This window comes from Lissotriton helveticus, chromosome 4_1 (genome assembly GCF_964261635.1).
Source record: "Lissotriton helveticus chromosome 4_1, aLisHel1.1, whole genome shotgun sequence".
Lineage (NCBI taxonomy): Eukaryota > Metazoa > Chordata > Amphibia > Caudata > Salamandridae > Lissotriton > Lissotriton helveticus.
Genome location: NC_136063.1, coordinates 2,021,836,742 through 2,021,863,478, shown reverse-complemented (window position 1 = coordinate 2,021,863,478; position 26,737 = coordinate 2,021,836,742). Strand labels below are relative to the sequence as shown.

The 26,737-nt window shown below is 44.9% G+C and overlaps 1 protein-coding gene across 8 annotated transcripts in view; it reads right to left on the bottom strand.

Moving 5' to 3' along the window:
• The window catches only part of MTMR1 (myotubularin related protein 1), a 492,625-nt gene that overhangs the window by 376,006 nt on the left and 89,882 nt on the right, over positions 1 to 26,737 (bottom strand). For 4 of the 8 annotated variants that reach the window (XM_078688651.1, XM_078688648.1, XM_078688650.1 and 1 more), the window contains exons 2-3: positions 24,682 to 24,781; positions 7,112 to 7,135 (exon numbers count right to left, since the gene is read on the bottom strand). In XM_078688651.1, the coding sequence (XP_078544777.1) occupies positions 7,112 to 7,135; positions 24,682 to 24,781 (124 nt within the window). The remainder of the gene's footprint in view (positions 1 to 7,111; positions 7,136 to 24,681; positions 24,782 to 26,737) is intronic. The other 4 variants (XM_078688654.1, XM_078688649.1, XM_078688652.1 and 1 more) reach the window with 1 other exon arrangement.

Here is a 26,737-nt window from a genome sequence, read left to right as displayed (position 1 = left end):
GGGGAGTCACTTACTCAGTGAGGATACATTTGATGGAAGAGGCCACACAAAGGAAGAACGGTTATGGGGCAATTCCAAATCTACAATAGTATACCAGCCGCCTGGGCTGGGGAGCTAAATGTGGGGATATTTCAACAGGATGACAGTGGACAGGCACAGAAGGTACACCCCTCATTAACTGCCTAGGTCTCTTGGAAGGCTTGTTCACAGTGAAATTCCATACTAAGGTCAGAGTTACCTGTTGCACACGGATTAAAATGGAATAATGCATCAGGAGTAATAAATAGCAACTGCCTGGGAGGCCCAATCAAAGGCATAGAAGGATCTAGCCAGAGGTTTCTGGAATTTCTGCTTGGACATATGAATCTTTGTGAGAACAAAATATCTTCCAGGTTAACAGCAGGTGAGTGTGGACTTTGAATTCCACGTATTTCTAGGACTTCTGCGCACAGAACATTCATCCAGGTGTTACCCAAGAAATGGACAGATGGGAGCTGTGTGAGGTAAACCACTTTGCTTGGAGTCTGGATCATTAACGCCTGAGATATTTCAACTGGAGTCCGTATCTGGGTGCAGAGGCAATAAATATTTTCCTGCAAGATAGGAGTAAGAGTTGCAATTATGCCTTTTCCCACTTTGTGATAAACGCAAGTTGGACAACTTGGTTGTGTAGATAAATCAGCCACCCAATTTGTCAACTTCGGACATCTCAATTGTGGTTTCCAGTTCTACTGGAACTTTCCTGGGATTGTTTATTCTTTCTTTCCATCCTGCTGAATTTTCTGATGGATTGCAATCGGACACTGCACCAGTTGCAGTCCTTGTATCCAAATGTATGGAGGATTACCACAGACACTTGTAAATCCCTGGATTTTTGCTCCAATCTGAGCATTTGAGCAGAGAGTGCACTTAAGCACTATGCTATGGCATGGAGATGGTAGTCCCGCTGGTGTATGGGACAGGATCTGGATCCCATGGGTGTAACAATTTGTTTCTGAATCGGCAATCAAGCTGAAGCAGAGGACAATTAACACAATTAGGTCAACCATTTTGGATGGCCACATCCCCATCTAAGTCATGCCTAGGGGTGAACTCCCTTTAGTATGAAGACTGGTGATTGGTATTACATTAGCTTTTCCTACAACATCCAAATATTCTTTATTAAGGTACATGAATATTGAACTGAATTTCTTCTTTTCATTAACTTCTTTTCACATAGGGATTTTGAAAAGGCAATCAGCAAATGCTCCTTTCGCTAGTATCTTGCAGGAGGATCTCAGATGTTAATGTCCTGGATCTAACAAGCAGTGAGTTTATTCCTGGAGAGGTACTGGTCATTATCATTAGGAAAATGAAGTTGAAGACTTTTTCTATTCCTCTGTGTATTTAAATTCCTCAAAGCATACAAGAAGATGACACGTGAGTAATTCCATGTACAAATTCAGCAGTTATCACTATCTATCAAGGAAGTTTTGGAGCCCATTTTTCTTCGCCCACCATAGGTAGAAGGGTTATGGATGGCAAAGGTTGTTACTGATGTGTTCATTTTTAAGGCCAAATTGAAAAAAGAGGCGCCATGGCATCCCAAGCCTTTCCTTAGGCAGTCGTATCGAAGACATTATGAATGCAGCAAATGGTTTTCCAACACCGTATTTAAGAATTTTTATTTTAGATGATGAGGGTGGCTATATTAGTAGAGAGCAATCTTTGAATATGCATAAGCCTCACCTTCCAGCCTTGCAGAATATAATATTTTCTAGAGAGTGCAAAGAAAAGTTTCAATTCTATTAAAGACATGGAGGTGAGGATTATCACACATATCAACAGATATTCTATTCTACTCTTCCCTCCCAGGAAAACGGATGAAATTTTTAGAATTAATGTAGGGCATGAGTAACAAAATCTTGACATTTTACTCCAAGGCAATTTCTTGTTTGAAGAAACAGTATTGACATGTTGGTAAATTGACTGTTGGTTGATTTAGATAACTTATGACAGTATTGTTGAGCTTCGTCTAGTTGCACATGTGACTGGGCTTTTTGGTTCCATCACACAATCAGAGAAGAAAGTGGAGTTATTAGCCAAACAAACAGTCCCTTCATGACGATTTAGCTCCATCCACTTGTGAATGCTGTGCAACAAATATATTACCTTGGTACCATGGTATAGTACCCAAGGTAGTCCACTTTGAGATACAAGTGGGTGTCACCTGCACATTCATAAAATAACTCATACATATCTTTAAAACATTTATCCAAAGTTGATGGACACTGCAAAAGATAAGGGTGTGATAAAAACATTAGTAACTAATTTTAACCAGATAAAAGAACTCTGAGAAATAACAGTGAAAATATTTCAAAGCGGTTTCCTCCACACCTGTCCGATTATTCACACTGTCCTGGAGAATGTGATGGTCTATGGTCCTGAATGCCACCGTAAAATACAGGAGGGTAAGAAAAGCAGGGATGACCTTCCATTAATTACCATTAATGTTTCAGATTCAGTACACTGACTAGCCCTAAAACATGACCAGAAGGTAATTAACCACAACCTGGTTAATCAAGTATGCAACACATCTCTCCATAACCTCAGCAAGAATAGTAAGATCATATTTTAGGCAATATTTCTTATGATTTGATGGATCAAGCTTAGTTTTTTTGCTCGTTCTTTTTAAAAGGTATTTGATATGTGCTGCTTTGAGGCAGTTCGGTGCAACTCCACTTTAAAAGATAAAATTAGTTTGTGAGGGACAAAGACTTGAACAATTTCTTTGACAATGGCATGAGGGTTTGGGCCACCAGTGTACAAAGAGGATTCCTGGAGACAGCGAAAGCTACTAAAATACTAACTAGAAGTGTACATATGCAAAAATGAAAACAGAGAAACTGTGACCATAATTCAAGTCAAATCCAATCGATAGGACAAATTCCAGTTGTTTTGTTTATTAAGTTAATGCACATGTCAAGAGCATATGAAGTTTCTTCTATATTTTACAATGATTTATAAAATATGCCTGCACAAAGTCTTCTGTTATCCTAAAATGACAATAAAATGTTTTTTAAAAAGTCAGGAGACACAGCAGAGAAGAAATGAGAGAAAAAAAGCTCAATGAGATATCAGCCTGGTGCGAGGATGGCATGAGGAGATAGGAAAGTTCAGTCCTAACAGACAAGATATTTTAGGAAACTTCAAATTCTTGGCATATTTTGTTAATTTTATTAGAGAAAAATTAGGCACATGTGTTTTATCGAGACACATTGGAATTAGAAAAAGAGGGGTTATAAGTAATTTGATAATTTCAAACATTATTTTTGATCTTTTGTTAGAGGAGTTTATTCAAGAATTCAGACATGCTGTTTTCACTCAGGAAATGGAGAACCTGTAACTTTTTCGCTTATATTTGAGCTAAGTAAACCACCAAGGATTTTTCTGGACACTCCACACCCTTCCAACTCTTTTGACAGTGCATTTTTCATATGGAGTCTGAATGTGAAGCATTTCGGTGTTCACATTTTCTTGAAGAGTAAGGTGAAATAATCGATAATGCCTTTGCTAGAAGAGTTGTACTTTTAAAGTAGCAGATTAGTTTTATAGGAGGCAAATAGCTGGATGAAAACGGAGAAGATTGAAAAGCCTAGGTTATTTGTATTTAGAAGTTGATAATGGCCACAGGTATACAATATTTTGGTTTGAGCCCAAGAAGCAGTGATATTAGGTGATAAAACGAAGATTAATTTATTTATTTATATCATTTATAAAGCGCACTGTTACCAACCGGTGTCCTGGCGCTGATGTGATACTCCCCTTGTTGCAAGCCTCCCGTCTAGAGCGTGAAAAGCCATGTTTTTAGATTTTTTCAATGATTTGAACATAATCCGTTTCCGCACAGGGAGCCAGTGCAACTTCTCCAGCTCCCGGGAAACCGATGCAAACTTGGGCAGTCCAGCAATGAGACGGGCAGCAGCATTTTGCAGGACCTGCAATTTATTAAGCAGCCTCTGTTGGGCCTCCAGGAGTAGACTATTGCAATAGTCAAGGCGGGAGAGCACTAATGCCGACACTACCGTCTTTTTGCAACCCTCTGGTAAAAAATGGAGGATCTTCCTAATGATTTTCAAGGTCCAATGGATAGAGGAAATCAGCGCCTTTACCTGTGGTTTAAAGGAAAATTGGTCATCAATGAGAACTCCTAGGTTCTTAACCTTACTTACAGGGGAAGGAGGAGTTCCCGTTACTTCCGGCCACCACCTGGGACTCCAGAAGTTGACATTCGAGCCGAAAAGTAAGACCTCAGTTTTGGAGGAGTTCAATTTTAGGCAATTTTTTGCCATCCAAGTGCTGACTGCTGTCATACAGTCCTGAAACCTGGCTGCAACAATTTCTTCTCTTCCCGTGAGCAACGATACAACGATCTGGGTATCGTCTGCATACGATGTTAAGTCAAACCCATAAGATTGGATCAACGGGCCAGAGAAGAGACATAAATATTAAATAAAATATTAAAATATTAAAGGAAATTATCACACCCTTCACAGATGATGGTACCAACAATCCAATGCAATATTGTTTGGCAATAATGAGATTAATGACAGAGCCTTTGGTGTCAAAAGGTTTAATACAAAGTTGAAGAAGATTATGTATTGAGAGAAAATACACTAGTTCAGAAGTGATCGAGTAAGAGGATTTATTGCACCTGATATTAAACTCTCCCAGAAGACCAGAGCCATTGGGGAGAAATAGGCTGGAAGTGGGGAGTTTGGTGGGCTCATAAAAAACATAAGAGTTGTTCCCAGGATTACAATAGATAGTTTCGGAATGCTAATGCTAGGATGGAAGAGATGAAGTTCAAGGAGTTCAAAGAAGAAAAAGATAAGACAGGAGCTAGTAAATAGGATTGATTATTTTGTAGATGACAGCAACCCACACCGTTTTCCTAAGTCAGTCTGACTGATGAGGAAGTAGTTGGTGTGCAATGGACAAGAATGGTTGTAACTGGGGTAGAGGAATGGCTTAGACATGCCTTAAGCAAACAGAGGACATCAAGGTTACGATACAAGACGGCAGCAGAGACATTATCACAGTTAGAAACTGCATATCTACATCTGGAAGACAGAGTTTAGAAATGAAAAGCGTGCAGAGTCCATACAGGAACTTTTGTGTGAGACATCGATGTTGATGAAATTCGCAACACTGGGCGTTCGAGCTAGGAAATGGAATTTTAAAGAGTCCTGGATCACAGGAGCAAAGGGAGCATGAGCAGAAAAAGTAGCGGGAGGAAGTACATAGTTGGAGAAGGCAAGGACTCAAGCAGCAGGGGGAGCACATCAGGAATTGGGGCAGAGATGCTAGACAATGGTTACTAACTTTTTCAGAGCAGGAAGATACAGATTAGCCATCAAATTAGATTAGATTTTAAAAGAGCAAGCTCCTGGGCAATGCCATTGTGTGTCAATAACAGGTGGAGAAAGGTGGCTTCTAGGTGAAATGAGGTGCCTGCCACCATCCACAGTAAAAAACATGTTTAATATTTGATAGTGGACAACCTGCTTGGTGACAACTGAGTGGTGTGGGTGAATCCCCTGTGAGGAGACCAATAAAGTATTAGTTTCCTTAAGGCAAGTTCAATATTCGTAGCATTGATGAAGCAACTCCCCTAACCTACATCTCGACTCCTGTCTCTCATCAATTGTGCCCTGCGCCTGAATTCATCAAAGTCATCATCTATGGAACACCACATAGCCACTTAAAAAAAGTGATGATTTCTATTGTGATTTTTTTATATTTTTAGTGTCTAGAATTAATTTGATTTAACTTTTTTATTGGAAAAAAAAAAGAAGACACAGCATAGTAGTTCGCAGGTATGCCACAAGAGCAATTACGCTTTTCAAAAACCTTAGCTCAGTGGCTATCACCATAATTAACTTAATAAATATAGTGAGGAAGTAGGAGACATTGGCTGATCCTGCATGCACATTATCTATGGGCATCTACACCACCCTAAAGAAAGAAGATTAATATTAGATGGACTCATCAAAATAAACTGTCCAAATAAAGATTTAAAAAGGCAAGGACTGACAAGAAAAAGGTGATGGCATAAAAACAATATAAAAATATGATCCAGGAACGAATGGTATAACAAACAAATAATTTCAACCCTGATAGAATTTAATTATTTTTGGGACTCTGAAGTGTCTCCATAAGATCTGTTATACTGGTACTCTTACTGAAAACCTTGTGCTCCTTCTTACTATAACTTCCTCCACAGCAAAGCTAATTTATCTGAAAGGGTGACAATCTGTAAAGCAGTAATGAGTGAAAGCCTTTTCCGTGGCAACTGATTCTGCAAAGGTTTTGCTGGCAGCCCTTCTAAAATCTGAGAAGGTGGGGAGGAAAACAGTCAAGCTAATGAGCTGAAGCGTATATCAGAATGTATTTGAAAATAAAGTCCTATTCAGTCTGATATTTTTATTGACAACACTACCGTAGCAAAGACAAGAGTGGTTCATTTGTATTTAATCAATGTTTAATTATAAAGAGTAATGAACTACTTTGAGGTTTCTTTTTGAATTTGGAATCATTCTTTACAATCCACAATACAAAATGTGGTCAATGTTAACAAATTGTCAGATATATCGCCCATCCAACACTTAGTACAAACCTCCGCTAGCGTATTTCGCTTATCATTGGAACAGAAGCGTGAACTTGAGGAGGAATCAAGATTTTTCGAGCAATCAGACACTGAAGACCAAAATTAAATGGATTTTTTTCGTGTGCAAGCCAGTACTCAGATGATCAGGCCTGGACAACATACATAGCATACAATGGACAGTAATGCAATCCTGATCATTACATGATTAGATGTAACCCCAAGACTAAAGAAAAGCAACAGCTGTTGCAAAAAGTTAGATTAATATCGACGTGGACGTTATTTCTGCACACAAAGCATGTCTATTGCATACAGATAAGACAATTATTGCTGTGCTTTGCAAACAATTTTGCAGGACAGAAAATACAACGATTGTAAGCAAAAACAGATCGCACACAGAGACCTTATCACAGCATGGACGACACACCGGAAGGCCAATATGCTGGTAGCCACATGTAATCTTACCCTTATTTGTGGCCGCCTGTAAACCTGTTAAAATACATAGGGGCATCATAAGCAACGTGTACCATTTCTTTTAAAGTTTTACTTAAGTTGTTATGGCAGCCCTCTAAGAGTGCCTATTATTAAACAAATTTGCAATGACGGAGCGTTATAATGGGCGATCATGGTGTCAAATGACTTCGCTCTTTATACATTTTCATCATCAAGATCAGTTTCTGAAACGTCGTTGCTCTGACTCAACATTTGATTAGGAACCTCATTTGTAATCATTATAATTCATTCATCTGGTCACACCCGCCAAACACATTACAGCCTCCTTCAAATTACAGTGAAGTACAATGACATCCTGACCCAGGGGGTGGAGGAACCCTGATCCAAAGTATTTAGTAAGGCCTACATTTTGTGATCGGCCAAACTGAGAACAATTACATCTACAGGTAATATTTACAGGAGTTTTAGGTACCATAGACTACAATTACATATGTCATAATAATTCATATTTCCATTAAAACTGAGGCTATAGCTCGGTAGTGCACCTTGGAACGTGAATAATAAGGAGACTATTTTAATTTATATAAACACTGTAGTTAAGTAGCATGTCATCTAGAGATTTTCAGGTACATGCATCAATGTAGGCTTTTGCGATTCCTTAATTGCGATTATTAAGGAATCACAATTAAGGAATTGCAAAAGCCTTTGCATGTAGGAATCGCTATAAAATCAGCGATTCCCAGACATTCCTTAATGGCGACTCTCAAAGTGCGAGTCGCAATTTAGGAATGCCTTCCCATTCATTCCAAAGGGCCTACAGGCCCATAGGAATGAATGGGAGATTGCATGCGCAATTTGCGAATATCAATTTCAAGGGTGCAAGGGTGTCAAAAGAACACCCTGTTACACCCCTGAAATTGCTCTGTGCACACATTTTGCACACACACACATGCCCCAAGGGCATGTGTGTGTGTAACCTACTACTTTGAAAAATGCACTTTAGTGCATTTTTCAAAGCTTTTGCAAACTACCATCAAGTTCAACTTATGGTAATTTGCACCCCCTAGTAGCGAAATCGCTATTCTAAAGTGGTTCTTGCATTTCATTTAATGAATCGCAAACACAATTTGATAAATCACAATTAGTTGCGAATTCTCAAATTAGGAGTGCCTTGAACCTTGATGGCAAATGTCCTTTTTGTGGGCGCCAATGGCCAATTTTTGCGAATCGCACCGTTTGCTCTTGCAAAGGTGGTTGATGCATGTGCCTGGTTGTACTACGACCGGCCATCAAAAGTATAGCCTCATTCAGATTGCAGAGTGTCAATGCTGGCAATACTCAACAGTTTCTGTTGCTTTCCAAGAAAACTAAATAAATAAATCACTCCCAATACCGAAAATTAAAAGAATTACATCTTTCTCAGGAAAGGCTCTCTTTAGCAACACCTACTGATCCTTCTCCAGTAATAAGAAAAATACATGTTAACCAGGTTACCAAAAAGAAAAATGCAAATAAATTAATTAGTTAATCAATGGAGCACTGTTGTGGGCACAAAAAAATCTGATATTATTAAGGCATCAACAGACACAAAATAAATGCAAATGGAAACTTTGCGTGCACTTGTAGTTTATTTACAGAAATTTCAAAGGTTTGTTTGATTTTAAGTACGTTATGAGACTTCAGTATAAATTGCCAGCTGACATCTCCACTGCCTCCCACAGGTTAGCACAAACCTAAACCTGAGCTCGTTATCTCTTTGCAGTGTCAGGAAACTCTGGCCATCTCTAAGGGGTAGACACCACTCTCACTATCTTACTGAGAGAGACAGCAGGGCCTCAAGCGTGGGAAGGCCAGATGAAGGTGGGAGAAAATGGCAGGATGTAGGTTTTTTTTTTTTTTTTTTAAATAAATCATTTTATTAGCAGTGCTCATTCTTGTTGACATGTCAAGCCATTGGTTACATTGCATAAGACAAACAGGCAGTAAACAGCGTAAAAAATAGTCATAATTAACCATACACTGGACATTCAGAGTGAACCCGCTTATCCCAGGCCTCCCCCCATTCACCGGTACCTTCTCCAAGGCCCCCAGATCATCTTCCATTTTTTGGGGCACCCCCTACTTTTGTGAATGGTCTCTTCTGCCCTCTGGCACCAATCAAGGTCCTGCTCCCATTGGTCCCACAGTGGAGGCGCCATCGCCCCCCCCCCACGCCCTGGCAATATTCCGTTTTGCGACTCCCGCCGCCATGGCCAGCCAGAGTTCCCCATATCTGGTCCAATCAGTATGCCCCTTAATCATTAAAAGTAGCCATCTGGGCTCCCTCGGGACCGGAGAGCCCACCACCTCCGCCATTATATCTGTGACCTTGGTCCAAAAGGGGACAATCTCTGGGCACTTGCATAGTATGTGGTAGAAGAACCCTTCCCCTCCGCGCGCACAAAGTAGACTGGCACCCACCCCAGGTGTACAATAGGGTACAGGGGAAGTAAACCCAGTGTAATATTTTGAGCTGCACCAGCTGGAATCGTACCCGGATCGCAATTTCTCGTGGACTCTGCAGGGCGTCCTGCCAGTCGTCGTCCTCTACGGGGCCCAAGTCCCGCTCCCAAGTCGCCTTCAGGGACACCAAGGGATCAGGCATGTCGTTTATTAATTTGCAATAGACGTGGGCTTGTCAATGATGGGATCAAGAAGTAGTCTATCCTCCATCGGGGAATATTCCGGGATCGGGGAGCCCCCCGGATACGGGAACGCAAGGCGTGTATGAGACGTAAGTAATGATATTGCTGCGAGTCCCGCAGGTCATATTCCTGCTGCAGATATTCAAATGAACGGGGGGCGTCCCCTTTTCACACATCCCCCAAGTAGTCAATGCCATTGAGTTGCCAGCCCCTAAAGCCCTCCAATCGAGCTACCTCGCTCAGCTGCTTCCCAATCCACAGGGGGGTCCAACCCGTCAGGGATCCCGTCCACCACAGGAATCTATTCGCCTCCCTCCAGCAGTGGATTACCACTCCAGTATGTGAGGGCCAATCTGCCCTTGTCCTTTTGGTGTATAACAAGGACTCTCAATTCCCACCCGACATCACAAACCGATCCACTCTATAGGCCGGTTCCGACCTGTCTGCGTACACCCTGTCATTAACCTGTAGCTGGGACGCCCAGTACTACAATGGCACGTCCGGCAGGGCCAGCCCACCGTAGTACACTCCCCTTGTTAGTTTGCACAACGCAATCCGAGGGGTGCCTCCATCCCAGAGAAGTGTCCGCACCGCCTCGGAGACACGCTTGAAGAATCCCGGCGGGATCGGATACGGCGTGCTCTGTAAGACATATAGGAAGCGGGGCAACGCCAAAATTTTAAACATCGCGGCTCGACCCACCAGGGACAAAGGCAGCGCGCACCAAAGGCTTACATCAGTGAGAAGGCGCGACAACTGAGGCTCAAGGTTCTTAGCCAGAAACTCTGTTTTGTCTCTGGTAATGAACAACCCCAGATACCTGAAGCCATCTCTCGCTACCACCGCAGGGCACCTGGACGATATACACGGAGAAGGGCCCGAGTGGGGAAAAGATAACTGATTTCGCCCAATTGATTCTATAGCCCGAATAGCTCCCAAAGAGCTCGAAGAGGTGGCGTGCCTGCGCCATCGACTGGTAAGGCGTGGCCATGTATAGCACAATGTCGTCAGCGTAAAGGCTGATGCGCTCCTCCCATTCATCATTCAGCACTAGGGCCCAAAACGAGCAATCTCTCCTGACCCAATGAGCCAGAGGCTCCAGCGCTAAGGCAAAAAGGAGAGGGGACAGGGGGCATCCCTGCCTCGTGCCCCGCCGGAGCTGGAAGGCTCTGGACACCGTTCCATTAACTCGTACATGTGCTAATGGCTGTTCATACCGGAGGAGCACCCAGCTGCAGAAAATTGGGGCGAAGCCCAGTCTCCGCTGAACCACGAAGAGGTACAGCCACTCAATACTGTCGAACGCCATGGATGCGTAGAGTGCCATCAATGCAGTCTGCTTGTCCCCCTCACCCACATATATAGTACGCCATACAAATGTCGCAAATTATGTCTGGTGCTTCTTCGCAGCATGAACCCAGACTGGTCTACATGAATCCAGTCCGGTAGTAGCGGGAGCAACCTGTCCGCCAGGACCTTTGCTAACACCTTTGCCTCCACATTTATGAGGGATAGCGGTCGATAAGAAGAGCAACAATCAACCGGTTTGCCATCCTTGTGGATGACCATGATCATGGCCTCTCTCTGATCAGGCGGTAGCATCCCCACCTGGTGCGCCTCTAGGTACATCCTCAAAAGGTGCCCTGTGACAATGTTCGACTGTCTCTTAAAAATCTCAATCGGGAGCCCGTTGGGGCCCTGTGCCTTCCCAGACTGCAGAGAGCTAAGCGCTGCCCCGATCTCCTCACTAGACAAGGCTGTCTCCAGGGCATCACTCTGAGACTGAGACAGAGTGGGAAGCGCAAAGTCACGCAGGAACTCCTCGCAGTCCTGCTCCGTCCTGGTACAGACCAGGGTATAGGCATCTTCAAAGTGCGTCGCGAACGCCTCCGCAACGTCAGTACTAGTGGTCACGAGGGAGCCCGACTTATCCCGGGCCGCCCCCACCCAGGAGCGCTCTCTAGCTCTGCGTTCCAACCAAGCTAGGAGCTTTAGGGCTTTATCTCCGACATCATAGATACGGTGTTGCGTGACCAGGGCAAAGGCCCTCGCCTCGCCCTCTGATAGGGCCCTGAGCTCTTTCTGCTTAAGTGTCAGAGTATGGCGACTGTCCAGCAAGGATACAGCCTCCTCCCGTTGTTCTAGCTCGGTGATCTCATCCTCTAGCCCCCTAATCTGTAAGGATTCCGCTTTCTTTTTGGCTCCAATCAGTGCCTGTGCCAGCCCCCTCAAAACGGTCTTGTACGCCTCCCACAGTACAATGTGTGATTCTACAGACCCCTGGTTTTCCTCAAAGTAGAGCAGGGAGCCCTCTCTAAGTTTGTCACTTATCTTATCATCCCGCAGCTGCCATGGGTCTATCCGTGGGAACACCACCCTATTAATGACTGGCCCCCTCAAAATCACACTCACCGGGAAATGGTCGGAGAGACCCCCCACCAGAGTCTGGGGATCCGAGAAGTCTCCCAATTGATCAGTACATGTCAGCAGGTGATCCAGTCTAGAGAAGGACCCGTGTCTGGCAGAGTAGAACGTATATTGCCTAGAGGACGGATGATGTGTCCACCACAAGTCGCTCGGGCCAAAGGACTCCAGGAAGCCCTGCAATCCCCGCTCCCCCAGGTGTCCCTGCCCCCCATCCGATCTATGGAGGTCAGCGGCTAGAACCGCATTCATGTCCCCACCCACCAGGAGCGTCCCCAGGGGAAGATTAGTCCAAAAGGAGCCAAGTCGTGCGTAAGTCGTTGAGTGTAGGCCCGGTGGGACATAACAGGAACAGAAAACGACCGTCCGTCCCTACCACCCACCCGCCACTGCTACCATGCACCCTGAGTCATCTGTCCATGTAAGCACAATAGGAAAGGTCTTACGCATTAGAATACCCACTCCCCTGGAGCCAGACATGAAGCCCAAGTGAGCAGCCATTTTGTACCCAAAGCGGTCCAACGCCTGGCATCGGTTACCCCGCAAGTGCGTCTCCTGCAGGAGAACCACATCTGGAAAATGTTGCTTCAGGTGCTGCAGCACTAAGGTCCTTTTAATCTTGTTGCCCAGGCCATTGACGTTCCACGTCCAAACCCTAACCTGTGACTGGGAGCCCATACTGTATTTGTGTCCCACCAGCTCTACTACTGAAACCTGCTAGCCTGTGATGAACTGCACGCCACCACTCCCTCCAAAGGACTGACCAAGTAATGAGCATAACAAAACCGTTCATTAGAAACAAACCCCCTCCTCTCCCCACCCGCACAAACCCAACACCCCATCCCCCAATGCCCCTCTCCCTGCCTGGTGAGCCTCCAACTACCCACCAATGAATGCAGAGTGCCTGTCACCCCCATACCACAACAAGAACCATATTAGAAGAAACGTGGGATCGCTGACGTAAGGAAGATCCATATGTATCATAACGGAGCACACCCCCTCATACGTAGTTTGACCACCTGTGTCCCACCAACGAGATCATAACCCCATAACCCGGCACAGCGAACAGTCCTGGCCCAAGTTCTGGATGCAGCGACAGTCAATGTCACTCGCCAAGGTCACAGAGCGAAACAGTCCTTGATCCTCTTGCCTCTTGGGATCCAGGCTGCCCGGTCGCCCACTTTTTTGCTCGAAGTCACAGAACAAACAGGGCCACATATGTAACTTAGCAAACCCCTACGATACCATAGTCACTCCGCCTGCTGCCGTTCATCGTCTCTGAGGGTACTCTAAGCATCCGTGCTGGCCCCCAGCCACCTTGTTCCACCTGTGTTTCCTGCCACTTTCCCCTCCGGCCCACTGTACGCCATCCTTCCAATCAATCGGCGGCATCCGCTGGCGTGTCTAAAAAGTCGGTCTTGTCTCCATCTTGGACCGTGAGTTGTGCAGGGTACAGCATCATATATTTCACCCCTTTATCCCGAAGCGCCCTCTTTATTCCATCAAAGGAGCGCTGCCGGTGCTGAACTTGGAGTGTGAAGTCTGGAAAAAAAACGGATAATGGCGTCCCGGTGGAGATCAACATGGTCTCGGGCCGCCTGCAATATGGCGTCTCTATCCCTATAATTAAGGATGTGGGCAATGATCGTGTGTGGGGGCGCTCCCGGCTTTGGCTTACCACCAAGGGCTCTGTGCACCCGCTCAACTGAAAAGAAGTTCGAGAGGCGCTTCGGCTTCAAGTGATTCCAGATGAGGTATTCCACAAAGAAGTCCGTCGAGGGCCCCTCCATTCCCTCCTGTACGCCCACTATATGAATGTTATTTCGCCTAGCACGGCCTTCCTGGTCCTCCAGGCGGGCATACACGTCGGCTTGGTTCTTGGTGAGCACGGCCACCTGTTTCTCCAATCGCTTCTTCTTTGCCTGTAACCCGCCTATGCCGGTTTCTGCTGCCGTGACTTTTTCAGACATTTTGCGGAAGTCCGCCCGCAGGAGGTTCACCTCCTCTGTCACTGAATCAGGTTTTGGCTCCATGATGCCCCGAAAGTCGTTAATGGCCCTCATTATGTCCTTCAGAGACCTGTCCGGGCCCCCGTCGTCCTGGTCTTCATCACGGACACTACTTGACGCACCCCGGTCTCGGGTCATCGCCACTGTGTACTTCTCTATCTGATTGGACTGGCCTGGTACTCTATTCCGACCCATTCTGGGCCCTACTATCCGGAGGCACCAGGACCCCAACTGGCAAGGAAAGCCCCTCCTGAGACAGCAGACTCCAATTCCGTGACCCCTGGTACCAGGTGGAGTGCGCGAGCCACCAATTCACTGGCCCCGTGCCCCCAAGGGAACGCTGCAGGCGATACTTCGGCCCCACAAGCTCCCCTGTCCTATATTGGCACCACAACCAGGCCAGACGGGCCGTGCCTGATGCTCAAGCGGAAGGGTCGTCGGCAGGCCCCAGGTTCCAAGGCCCCCCCCCCTACATCCTACAGGCAGTGGCCCGTCTGAAAAGGTCCCAGTCTATTCACCAGAGAGGGCCCCTCCGTCTGCCAGGAGTCCACACAGTCCCAAGCCTCCAGCCAACTCTTCGCCTCACCCGCCTCTCATGCTGACCACCGTCGCAGGTTAATGCTCACTTCTCCATGTGGGATCCCCAGCGCCGCCACCGCCATTCACCGAAGCACTCCTTGTTGTCAAAGGGCAACACTATCCTTCCCACCAGGGCAGCAATATCGATGATTCCAGCACTGGTGACAGTCCTCTGGGCCTGGTTGCTCGATGCGCCTCCCGGATCACTAAAAACACCTCCGCTACCCTCGCGCAGGCCGCCTCCACACGCCTGTCGCAGCGCCGCCGGGCTCCGCTCCAAGCTGTCCCAGAGGCTGTGCCCCACGTACGCTGCAGTACTGGGGTCCACTGCCACCAAGGATGGGCCTGCAATCCGCACGTTTCACCTGAACTTCGGCGAGCCGCCGCTCAACACCGCCAGGCAGCCGCCATCTTGGGGCGATCCCGGCCGATCACTGCTGGTCTAATAACTTCGTCCTTGAGACACCCAGGGCCTCGAAAAGCACCGCTGCCGACTGCCAGACCGCTCCCAAAGCCGCGGGCGTCAACTGCAGTGCACGGATTGTAACGGATGTCAGGGGAAGATTTAAGTCGCTAGCGCAGCTCCGGGAATACGCCGCCATCTTCCTCAGCTGCTAGCCACGCCCCCACCCGGGTTGTTTTTGATAAGGTGGAGGACAGTGAAATAGCACATTAGGACTAAAGAACACCTTGTGTTAAAAAGACGGTGGAGTGGCCAGAGAGTGGCAATGGTGGATTACATCACTAGTTTTTGTTTTAGACATACATTACTGAAAGTAGCCAGAGAGATGTTGATGCAGGTGATGAATACCATTCTGTGCTATTCCCTACAACATATCTGCCCTACACAACTGATCCATGCATACAGCTTATAGAAGGGTGATCATTGGATGGGCCATGAAAAGAGATCATATTGGAAACTGCACAGCTACGAATAACAGAGAATGAACTATCAAAATGATAGAGAGGTTTAGTTTAGTATTGGACCTACAAGTGAAATGGGCAGATTTTGTCCATTTCCACTGAGATTCAAAAATTGCCAGGAGACTTGTATAGCCCTGTACAAAGTTACTATTGTATATGTGGGGGGTCAGATTTATCATTGAGATTAATATGTCATTCGCAGAAAGCAAACTAGTAGACTGTCACAATTACATGTATTGGCCTCCTTTTGGAGGCGGCTACTACATTCACTAATGGGCAGAGTTGAGATACTGACAGTGATTATGCTGCCAAGGTTAGTTACTTCCTCAAAATAAATACCAGTCATGGTACTGCATACTATATTTAGGGTATTGATCTCTATGTTAATTGATTTGATCAGAGGCATTTGTAGAAGCAGAGGCGCTCTTAGTAAGCTTCTGTTCCCTTTTGAGGAAGGTGGACTAGATGTTCACAGTTATGAACTGCATTACGTGGCGGTACAGCTACAATAGTTGTACCAGTTGTTATCCGATGAGAAACCAGATGGCAATCATTATGCACATGCTATTTGCCTTATCCTGGAAAGGGGAGTAACAAATAACACTGGTCGTTCAGGCAATTTGGTTGAGATCCATGTAAGCCTGAGATCATCAGGCCCACAGAGGTCTATGCCAAGATCGTCAAATAGACCGGTTCTTAAAAGCATAGTTTATCAAACCTGCTGATATCTTGTATGGGTATCGAGCTATTAGCCACTTGGTACAAATTGATTTTTGATAGTATACCAGCTTTGCAATAATTTTCAAGGAGAACTGAGTTAAACAGCTACTGCAGGTTTTAAAGTTTCGAGCTATGCAATATTGATGATATAACCATGATTGGCCAGAAAAGAAAACAATGTTGGTTTTAAGCAACAGATTTCACAGGCACTCCTTTGAGAGACTGTTTAAAAAAAATACAATCTTCTAGTAAGAAAACAAATATATTACAAGCATTTGGAAAGCCAATACATTTTGTTTATAGCTGAAAGTGCCACTATGCTCTCATCATTCATCCATCCATCTGAACACTCAATCACTTATCCTTCTACTCATGCAGCTATTCATCAGCCCTTTGACTCATTCTTGAATTCATCCATCAACAAAACCAAACACACAAACTCACCAATTAATAGAGACACTGTTGGTTAACTGTCAGACCGGCTTGCTTTCCTGTAGTTTGTGCGGTGAGTAAGAATGCTTCTGGTAGTTTGCAACTGCCAATATTTGTGGTGTGTCTGAGTCCGGTCTCGAATGTGAGACTACTGCTCGATGAGGGATGCGAGTGCTACCGAAAGCGAGAAACGTCAAGTTCGTGAAGGTTGTGAGAGTGCTGCCAGTAGTGTCAGACTGCAACTACAACATGTCTAAGTTCTGTTATTAGTGTGTAAGAAATTGTATGTAAGAGGTGTGAGAGTGCTTCCATTAGTGGTGTCTGAAAGTAGGATGTTTAGCTTTTCCACCATATGGGCTTTAGAACTTGCCTCAAACTTTTATTGGCCATGACTATAGTCTTACTGTGCACTTTTTCAAAACAGACAAGTCTTTCTCTCGAAACAACAAAGCACTCATTGTCCCAAAGCAGAGTTCTCTTACTCCCCTAATGAATATACCAAAATCCTGAGTGACCCAGGATGCCTGATTACTTATTTTCAAAAACCTTTGCCCTAGCTATCCCTAGCAAACAACCAAGAAAGACCTCATAAGATGACCACTGTCTCCCACAAACCATGTATCTACTGTTGTGACCAAGCACCAGTTAAACAAGTGAACACAATCTCAGCCCCTTTACGCCAGACATCTTGGTGCTTACAGAAACTCACTCTCTGCTCCAAAACTCTGCTTTCAGCCTCACATGAACAGCTCTACAGTAGTTTTTAACAACTTCTCTCACTGGACGATGTCAGTCCCCGTGCACCTCCCCCACAGCCACTCCAGCTCTCCTACTTTTTTGCACACAGTGTGCATGTGCAGCAAAGCACCACTCATCAACAGGGATCACTAGGGGTACAGGGAGTTTGATGCAAACAGCTGGTTTGCCACCAGGCAGGGCCACTATACAAGTGTCAAAGAGCATGTACTCGAGAATGCACCGAAGAGTGCCAAACTCACCTCAACCCCCATTCAACCCGCTACCCACCTAAACTCCCATCATCACCCACTGTCATAAAGGGGCAGCAGGTCAAGAGGAAACCTGGTTGTGGCAAAACAACACAATGCAATCAGCCGTGGGAAAGAGGCATTAAGTACATCACTGTGGCTCAACTGTTTGTTTTCTGCAACCTTTACAGCTCAGCAGCCCCCTCCATAAGCTGCTATGTCATTTTGCTTAAAGATTTAAATCGGCATGACTGGATTTCTGGGCCTCAGAACACAAAATCTTATGATTGAGGTTAAGTTCTCATGACACCCAGCCCGAATGGAATTCAGATCCTAAATGAATAGATCCACTACTTTAGGATAAATGATTTCTGCTTATTTTCCAGCAGGGTTTTCATTTCGTGAGCTACTAAAATACTTTCAGGGTTGAACCATAGTCCATATCTACAAGAGTGATTCCAAACATGATCCCAAGAACTAATTCATTGTGAAGAGAAACTGTTTACAAATCATTTGCTGGGGTATCTTGAAAAAAGTGTGAACAGTTAATGCATTTTACCCCTTGAGCAACAGGCTTTTCATGATGGGTGTGTGCTGCCAACGTAATTCTGATTAATACCTGAGCCAAGAAAACTTTAAATACTGCCTAATAAATGATTCTGCAGCTTGCAATCAAGCCAAATCTGCTGTGGACAAAACTTTCCGGAGTCAACATTAATCCAATTCCGAGGAGGTTAACAAGGGCTTTGTGCATGAACATTTGGCTGAAGATAACTATTAAGATTCTATGTTTTTACACATTAATGCATATCTCACCTCCAACAACTTTAGGGTAGCTATTTCTTCGTGGATGGATTAAAACAATGTCTGAATTCATGGAAATTGAAAAAATCTCTTAGGTTCCCGCATGTTTTTGTAGCTATAGATAGCGGTCAGCTGAATTAGGCCTGGAAAAACCAATTACTGGAGCAAGGCCTACACAAACAGAGAATGTTGCTTCTAAGTGTTTCCTATTTCCTAGAGGAATACGCAAGTTCCTTGCCCTTCTTCCCTCTGATTTGACGGTTGTCCAGTTCCTTGTGCTTTCAATGCTGGACTGCTATAAATCGCACGTCCTGCTGCAGAAGCGTGCGGGCGGGGCAGTTCGCCGGCTGCTGAGTGCTTGGCCACATTAATCATGGTCCTCGGGGGCCCGGGGCTGGCTGGCACCTGGCCTGCCCCAACCGTGCCACCTTCACAAAGCGCTTAATGATATCTATAATGGCCGTCCGCAACTGGCCTGGCTGACGGGACCGCCCGCACTGTGGGGAGTAATAATATCTATAATGGCCCTCAGCCGGCAGTAAATGATCAAAGCCTGGTCACTGGGAGAGTGACAGGCATGGGTCATTCAACACGACGAGTCAGGTCCGGTTTTGCAGCTGCAGAAATAGAGGACAGAGGGCTGAAATTGCCGCAGGGTCACTGGCTGTAGCGGCCAGCGAGAGCTGCCTTGGTGTCCCCAATGACCCAGTCACACTGCCCAGCCTGGCTCAGGCTGAAAGAACAGAAAGAGTAAGTAAAAATAACAACAAGCCACTTCAAGTTGCCAGTGAGTGTCACAATGTGAAACACAATCAAATTAAGTTAATCTGACCTCTCCAGGCAGCATTTACAAGCGCAGGTGCGCTTGCACTTCACACGGAGGCCGCGCGGCACTGGTGGCCCGTGGCAGCGGCCTTTATAATTTATTTGGGGACACTGACACTACTGTAGTGACTGACAGTAGTGTCAGTGAGTGTCCAAATAAATTATAATGTCAGCCGCCACAGGCCACCAGTGCCAGGCGGCCACCGCCACCAAAATACTGCCGCCTGGAGCGGACCGCTCCCCCTCCCCCCCCCCTTAGCTACGTCTCTGCCTTTGGGGTGGAGAGTGGGGCTCCTGTCCTGTGGAGTTACTGGCGGGACAGAGACCTAAAGAAACAAGCAATTGCTTTGCAATAGATCTCGTATTTGTTAAATGCAGAACTATTGGTTATGCAAATGGGACTTGTCTTGTGCCCACTGTCCTGCCACTCACCAAAGATGCTTTCCTCCCCAAGTAGCTCTGACCGTTCTCAGGCTCCAGTACTCCGGGGTCTCAACCATACTGGTGGGTGGTTCTGCTGCAGCCAATCGCCCAGCACGGTCACTGCCCCAGACTCGACTGCTCATGTCACGAGAGCGCGTGGTGGAGGAACACTTGACGCGTCACTGCTAAGTTCCTTTCCTGCGCGAGGGCTGACCAAATATTATGCCCACGGCCGTCATTAGCAGCGCTTTCGCGTGCTACAAGATTGGCGGCCCTGGGACGGGACCCACAACCACAAACGTGATACATCGCTCACCGCACCACTGGTCCGAGCGCTGCAGGCAGCATGTACAAGCTCTGGTGCGCTTGCACTTTGCTCGGAGGCCGCGCGGCACTGGTGGTCCATGGCGGCGGCCTTTATAATTTATTTGGGGACAGTGACACTACTGTAGGGACTGGCAGTATTGTCAGTGAGTGTCCAATAAAATTATAAAGGCCACCGCCTCGGGCCACCAGTGCCACACCGCCGACACCCCCAAAATAGTGCCACCTGGGGGGGACCACCGCCACTGCCTCCCCTAGCTATGCCACTGGGGAGCTCAACTACCCTTAAGTGGAACAGCTTTGCTATCTTGACATGATGCATAACTAACCTTTCACAGGATTGTTGTACAAATGTAATGTATCATATGTGCAATTCTATGTCAGTCGTGGAACAAGCCTGAGTGTTTCACACCACGGAACTATTGCAACAAGTACCTCCCGTATCGCTACGGCTCCAAAGTTAGTTGGATCAGAGAGGTTGACCACATCCCCACAAATGAATCTCTAATGAGCTACCTTTCACATCAGTACAGAACATGTCAGGGAACAGCTATTCTTTCACTTCAGAGGTTACCATGAGAGATTTCATGTCATCCCTCGAGACAGTTGACTTAAAATATGCTGTGAGATTCCCTGAGGGACTTAAAAACAATGAAGGCATTATCCTCAGCACAGAAAAAAAGCGGAAGGTCATGTGTTTAACTGGTGCCACATACTGGACTTCCTGGCCTCGTTTAGACTCTGTTCCACTTGCGTTCTGGAGGGAAAAAAACCAAGATTCAACAAAGCTGTCTATATTCAAAGCCTATCCCACAAATATCAAAACACTAAGGCAGGAACGCACCCAATCCCACTTTGCACAGGAGACAAGCCACTTTGCTGATTCTATTAGTGCACAACTAATAAAGCAGAGACAGAGAGACGGCTATGTCACAAAGCTCTTACAACCCCACAGAAATACAAGAAAAATATACAAACTGCCACTAGACTGACAGGGTGAGTAAATTAATAAAGCTATTAGATCCAGAAATGTTTCACCTTCAACCTATTTACTTAAAATATATATTGTAATCGTAATTTACGACGAGACGTTACAATTTGGCAAACTGATTGCAGTAAGTTGGGGGTGGCGGCTCAGTGAACTAATACCTCCAACGCACCAATCTATGACTGACTTTAAACCTTTCCTGATTGATAAAATGAGCATCGTTAAGATGCATAAAAATAAACTGTCAATAAGGCCAAGGGACCCACACAGTAAATGTGTGTACTACACAATATGCTTATCAAGGGGAAAACAGCCTTTACAATAACCGCTGAACCCTGCCTGCCATTACCACGTAGGCTTTCACAAAGCATGTGTCTTTACCACATAGGATTTTACAATTAACATGCATTTACAACGAAAATGTAAGTATTTCACAGGAAAGTGTATTATATATATAACATAACAAAATGGTACTGTCAATGATTGACCTGTGTCAGAAAAATAATTTCTTTCTTTTTGCCAACCAGGTGTTTCAACAGGTGAGGGGTGTGGCTATGGGGGCCTGTTTTTCTCCCAGTTACGCCTGTCTCCATATTTGGAACTGTGAGGAACAGGTCCTCATACCCGGTTATCCTGATATCATGTCTACTAAGGTTGTTAAATGGATGAGATATATTGACGACCTTTTAATTATTCGGAATGTTCTGAAAGTGAAGCATCACAATTCCTAGGCAACTTGAACAACAATAAGCTGAACCTGGGTTTTACAAGTGAAATCAGTGCAAACTCGATATGTTTTTTAGATGTGGAGATCTTCATTCATCATGGTAAATTGGAAACTAGGCTATTCAGGAAGCCCGCAGCCGGCAATGCCGTGCTGCACGTATCTAGTCACCACCCTACACACCTAATAAGAAGCATCCCTTACGGAGAAATGCTTTGTATTAGAAGAATTTGCAGTACAGATCATGACTGTAGAGAGGCACAGAATGAATGTAGGGCTACATTTTTGAGGAGAGGTTACCAATCTGATCTTTTGGACAAGGCCATATGCACAGCTAATGCATCAGGCAGGCCACAATTACTGGCAGGCAATAAAAACTCGTCCCGTAACGAAGAAATACAAATACAGACCAGACTGATTCTCACTTATAGTTGCCAACATCTAACTATTCGTAAAATTGTGAAAAGGAACTGGGCGCGGATTGCTAGTGATCCTGTATTGGGCAATCAGCTAACACGATCTCCCAGAATCACTTACAAAAAGGCAAGATCCATGAGTAACTGCTTGGTATCCAGTAGCCCAGAGGTTAAGCCAACCAGTTCCTGGCTGAACAGTAGCAAAGGGTTCATCAAAAGCTCAGTGTGCAAGGCCTGCAGAAATGGAGTGAGCAAAACTGAATACATGACACACTTTAGTGAGAAACCTGTCCGTATCCAAAGTAAATTGACATGCAAGACAGAGTACGCGGTGTATGTACTGGAGTGTCCATGTGGCCTGCGCTATGTGGGAAGCACTAAGCTGCAGGTACACAAGAGGATACTCCAAGCACCTACAAGCCATTACCAATGGCGACACCGCGTACCCAGTCGCTAGGCACTTTGAGGAAACCCACAACAAAAACCCTGCAGATCTCAGATACTTTGTGATCGATACAGTCCCTCCGTTGAGGAGAGGTGGTGACAATTGTGCAACACAGGAATCCCCACCTCACGAAATGGTGCACCTGCCTCTAGTTCAGAGGTTTTTTTAGGGACTTTGGAAAAGACGTAATTGACATACCTCTAGAAGGCTGCAGACAGATTTTCCCGTTGACCATACTTGAGGATGTCGAGCTATTTGATAGACACCTGCACGCACATTGAGTTGTTTCATCCAGCGGCAATGGTGAGGAGTAAATATAGTGCACCAGGGACTGTAAAAATGATATGGCCAGTATTGTCTGTGGGGTATCCAAGTCAGCCCATCGGGGATGAGTGTTATTTGGGCATTTGAGACCATATGCTGATTTATGTGATCGCGGATGTGGTTGCGCTAAAGAAACAGTATGGCAGTCAAATAATCATGGTGGAAGTCATATAATCATCGTGGAAGGAGTACAGCCCTCTCGTTGGCCATGAACTTATCAATGAGAATGGTGGATATAACATTTAAACCAATCCGAGACTGTGCAATGAGGAAACAGCATTTTAAAGCATTGATGAAGGCAACACGCTGAAACGCGTCAGCGAGAGGATTTGCTGTTAATAAATATTTTAAATCCAGTGAGTGCTCTGAATCATTCTAAAAGAAGTTGTTGTGCAAGATGAGAGTACCCACCTTGCAAAAGGTATGCACCCACTTTGAGTTCAGTGGTTTTTGTAAGAATTTTGGAAACGAACATCAAGGTCCTTAGTCCAAAAAAAGTCAGAATTTTGGTGGTGGTTTATTAGGTAGTCTTTTGTTTATATTTATTGAAATAATGAGCACAATGTCACTTTAAATAGCAGTACACCTTTCAATATGTCATGGGATCAAGGCCATCAGGCCGGATGCGTAAACAATAAAACAACTTGCATTCAAAATCCAGGTCTTTGTCCTTACGTCTCCTTTGATCTTGATGCAACGGGTAACTTAAGAGATATATATATATATATATAATATATATATATATATATATATATTTGATCAGTGCTGTCACTGACCATGTCATGAGTGATGTAATATGTGCGGTCATAAGCAGTGCATTGAGGGGATGAGAGTTATAGTTAGCTCAGCTAACTAGAACTGCTGTATTTCTCTGGTTTTGTGCGTGTGAAATCTGAGCCTAACTATAATGTGTGTATGTGTATATCCATCTATCTATCTATCTATCTAGCTATCTATCTATCTATACCGGCAGAGCGTACCAGGTCACCAATGTATGATCCAAGTGTTTATTACACAACGCGTTTCGACTGTTGGCACATCCTTGTTCACATGTAATGTGCACAGCGAGTTGAGTAACTAATAAAGTTTAACAGAAAGTCATCAAGAATGAAAAGGGACTCCACTTTCCAGAGTGACTACTCTATGGCGGCCATATATTACCCCTATATGAGGCTCCAAACCCCAAGATGCTCGAGGAGTGCTCCGAGCACTCTGCATTGAGCTCCAGAAAAATGTTGGAAATACTCATTAAGTACACCTGAATGGACAGGGAGGTGATACTTAAACAAATCAATGACATTATGACAGAACTACAACAAAACATGGATAGTGAAACCTTACATAAAACTCTAGTCAATGAAAGAAAGCCTCAAGAAATATGAAGAGGAAATAAAAGCCAGAAAATACAGATAATTGAATCGGGACTATGCGGATTACGAAAGTGGCAGGATACTGTGCGCTTCTACCATGTTTTCTTTTTTCATGATGTCAAATTAAATTATAGTGACACCATATCCTGGAGAGTCTGGAATTAAGGAAAACAAAACTTACCCTATAATCTCTGGAAACATTTTCTGATGGAACAGGAAGCTGACTGGAAATTGTAGCAGCAATAAGTTGTTTACACCACTCCACATGGGAACCTGTAGGGCTGTAGGAATAAAGTAGGGCCATCAGATGAGAAATTTTCACTATGACACCATTAGTTTGATTAATCAAACTTCACGCTACCCAGTGCTGCTGGACGTCACATATAATGTTACTGTAATTTTTTTTAACACTATTACAGTCAAATCTTAATGCCACCCCTCTGCTCCACCTTTTTACTTTTAAAAAACAAATAATGCATAGGACGTTTTCTGTCATTTCTGTTTAAAGGACAGTGAAAAAAATGTACAAAATTATTTGGTAGCTAGTGGCCTTTCAAAAACATGTGCAGTTCTTCACAAGTATATCAATGTTTACACATTAACAATATAATGTTGTTTATTTTTACATCTGACCCCTGGCCTACTTACCAGCAGTTCTCAATTCTCGAGTACAGATCGGTCCCGCGAGGACTTTTACTAAGGTGCGAACAAGGAAAACATACATAGCTGACCTAGTAGGTCACAAGGCGAGAAATCTGGAGACTGAACATCTTACACTGTAATGTCAGAACAACGTAGCAGGATCATAAGATTTTGCTGAGGCCTCAATGTCAATTAAGACGGCCAGAAAAAAAGCCACTGCACCCTTCAGAAGACAAGCCAGGGTAGGCCAGTGTACTGGAGTAAAGAAAAGAGACCTTGGGCCATGCACTTTGAGGTGCAGCAAGTAGAACCGCAAACTCGCTTAACGTAAAGAGAGACTGGGGCAGGGGACCTTGAAGTTGAAGCCCATAGCAGGATACATGCCCACACGGGGGTCAGCAAACTAGAGAAAGGCCCATGGCCTCAGCACTAAACAAAGCATGGAAGAAGAGGCCCACTACTGCCCTGCAGAGCTGACAGCAATCCCAGATGTACACTTCGGCAGGACTTCATCTGGCCCTAATGAAGAAACAACAATGTTCTTGTCACCTACACGTTAGTTGGTAAATGCAAGTTTCATGCTGAGCACAAGAGCAACTCTGGGCGAATAAATGCAGGACCACTTGTGGGTTAGACAACTGGATTTTTCAGGCAACACCGGAGCTTCGATGGGCTATAGCTACGGAGTCAAAAAAGGGTCTAGTGATGCCCTGATAAAAATGGAATTTCACCGTGGAACTCTTTCAAGGCATTAGGGGGTGAATCCTACTACTAAACATGGGAATTAAAATGAGACTTTCAGGAGGTTCACAAGTACTCACCGTGAATGAGTGTTTTTACTGGAAGGATTGAGTGATGCACAGGTCTAAGTGGCACAAAACAAAATTCTCAGGGTCATGAAGAAGGCCTTGAGATGAGCTCCTGTTGCAACATTGTCAGAATTTGGGGGAGAGTCCCAGGGAGTTGAAGTCAATAACACTGAGTAATACATCCTTAAGGTGCATAAATTAGTTCTTCAGTCAGATATGGCAGAGGACATTGAAGAAGACCCTGAACTGCGGTGCCTGCTTCTTCATCCAACAGACCACCAACATTTTGACTAAAGTGCACCCCTCCACACAGAAACAGAGATTTAGAGTGGCAGCTAATAAAAGGGGCTTCGTAGCAAATAGGCAAGCTGGAGAGAACACTAAAAAAACCAAGCATTTACAATGCAACGGTTTCGCCTTTGTAAAAGTTAGAGCTATTGGCATTGTAAATGACAATTTATTTATTTATGTGTTGGTTTTGAAAACCGATAAATAAATGGCATTGTCATTTACAATGCCAATAGCTTAATCTCTCGCAAATGCGAGACCTATTGCATTTGCACCCACACGCACACACACAGAGAGCCGCACACACAGAGCCACCCACACACACACAGAGCCACCCACACATAGAGATAAATGTAACTCTACAAAGCAGAATCACGTTTTTTTGTAGCGCAAAGTTCAGGAAACGACTGTTCAAATTTACATTAACCCAATAATAAGGACCTGCAATTTTTGTGTAGTTCCATTCGGCCTTTTTTTGCTATAGTGGTGAACACAAAT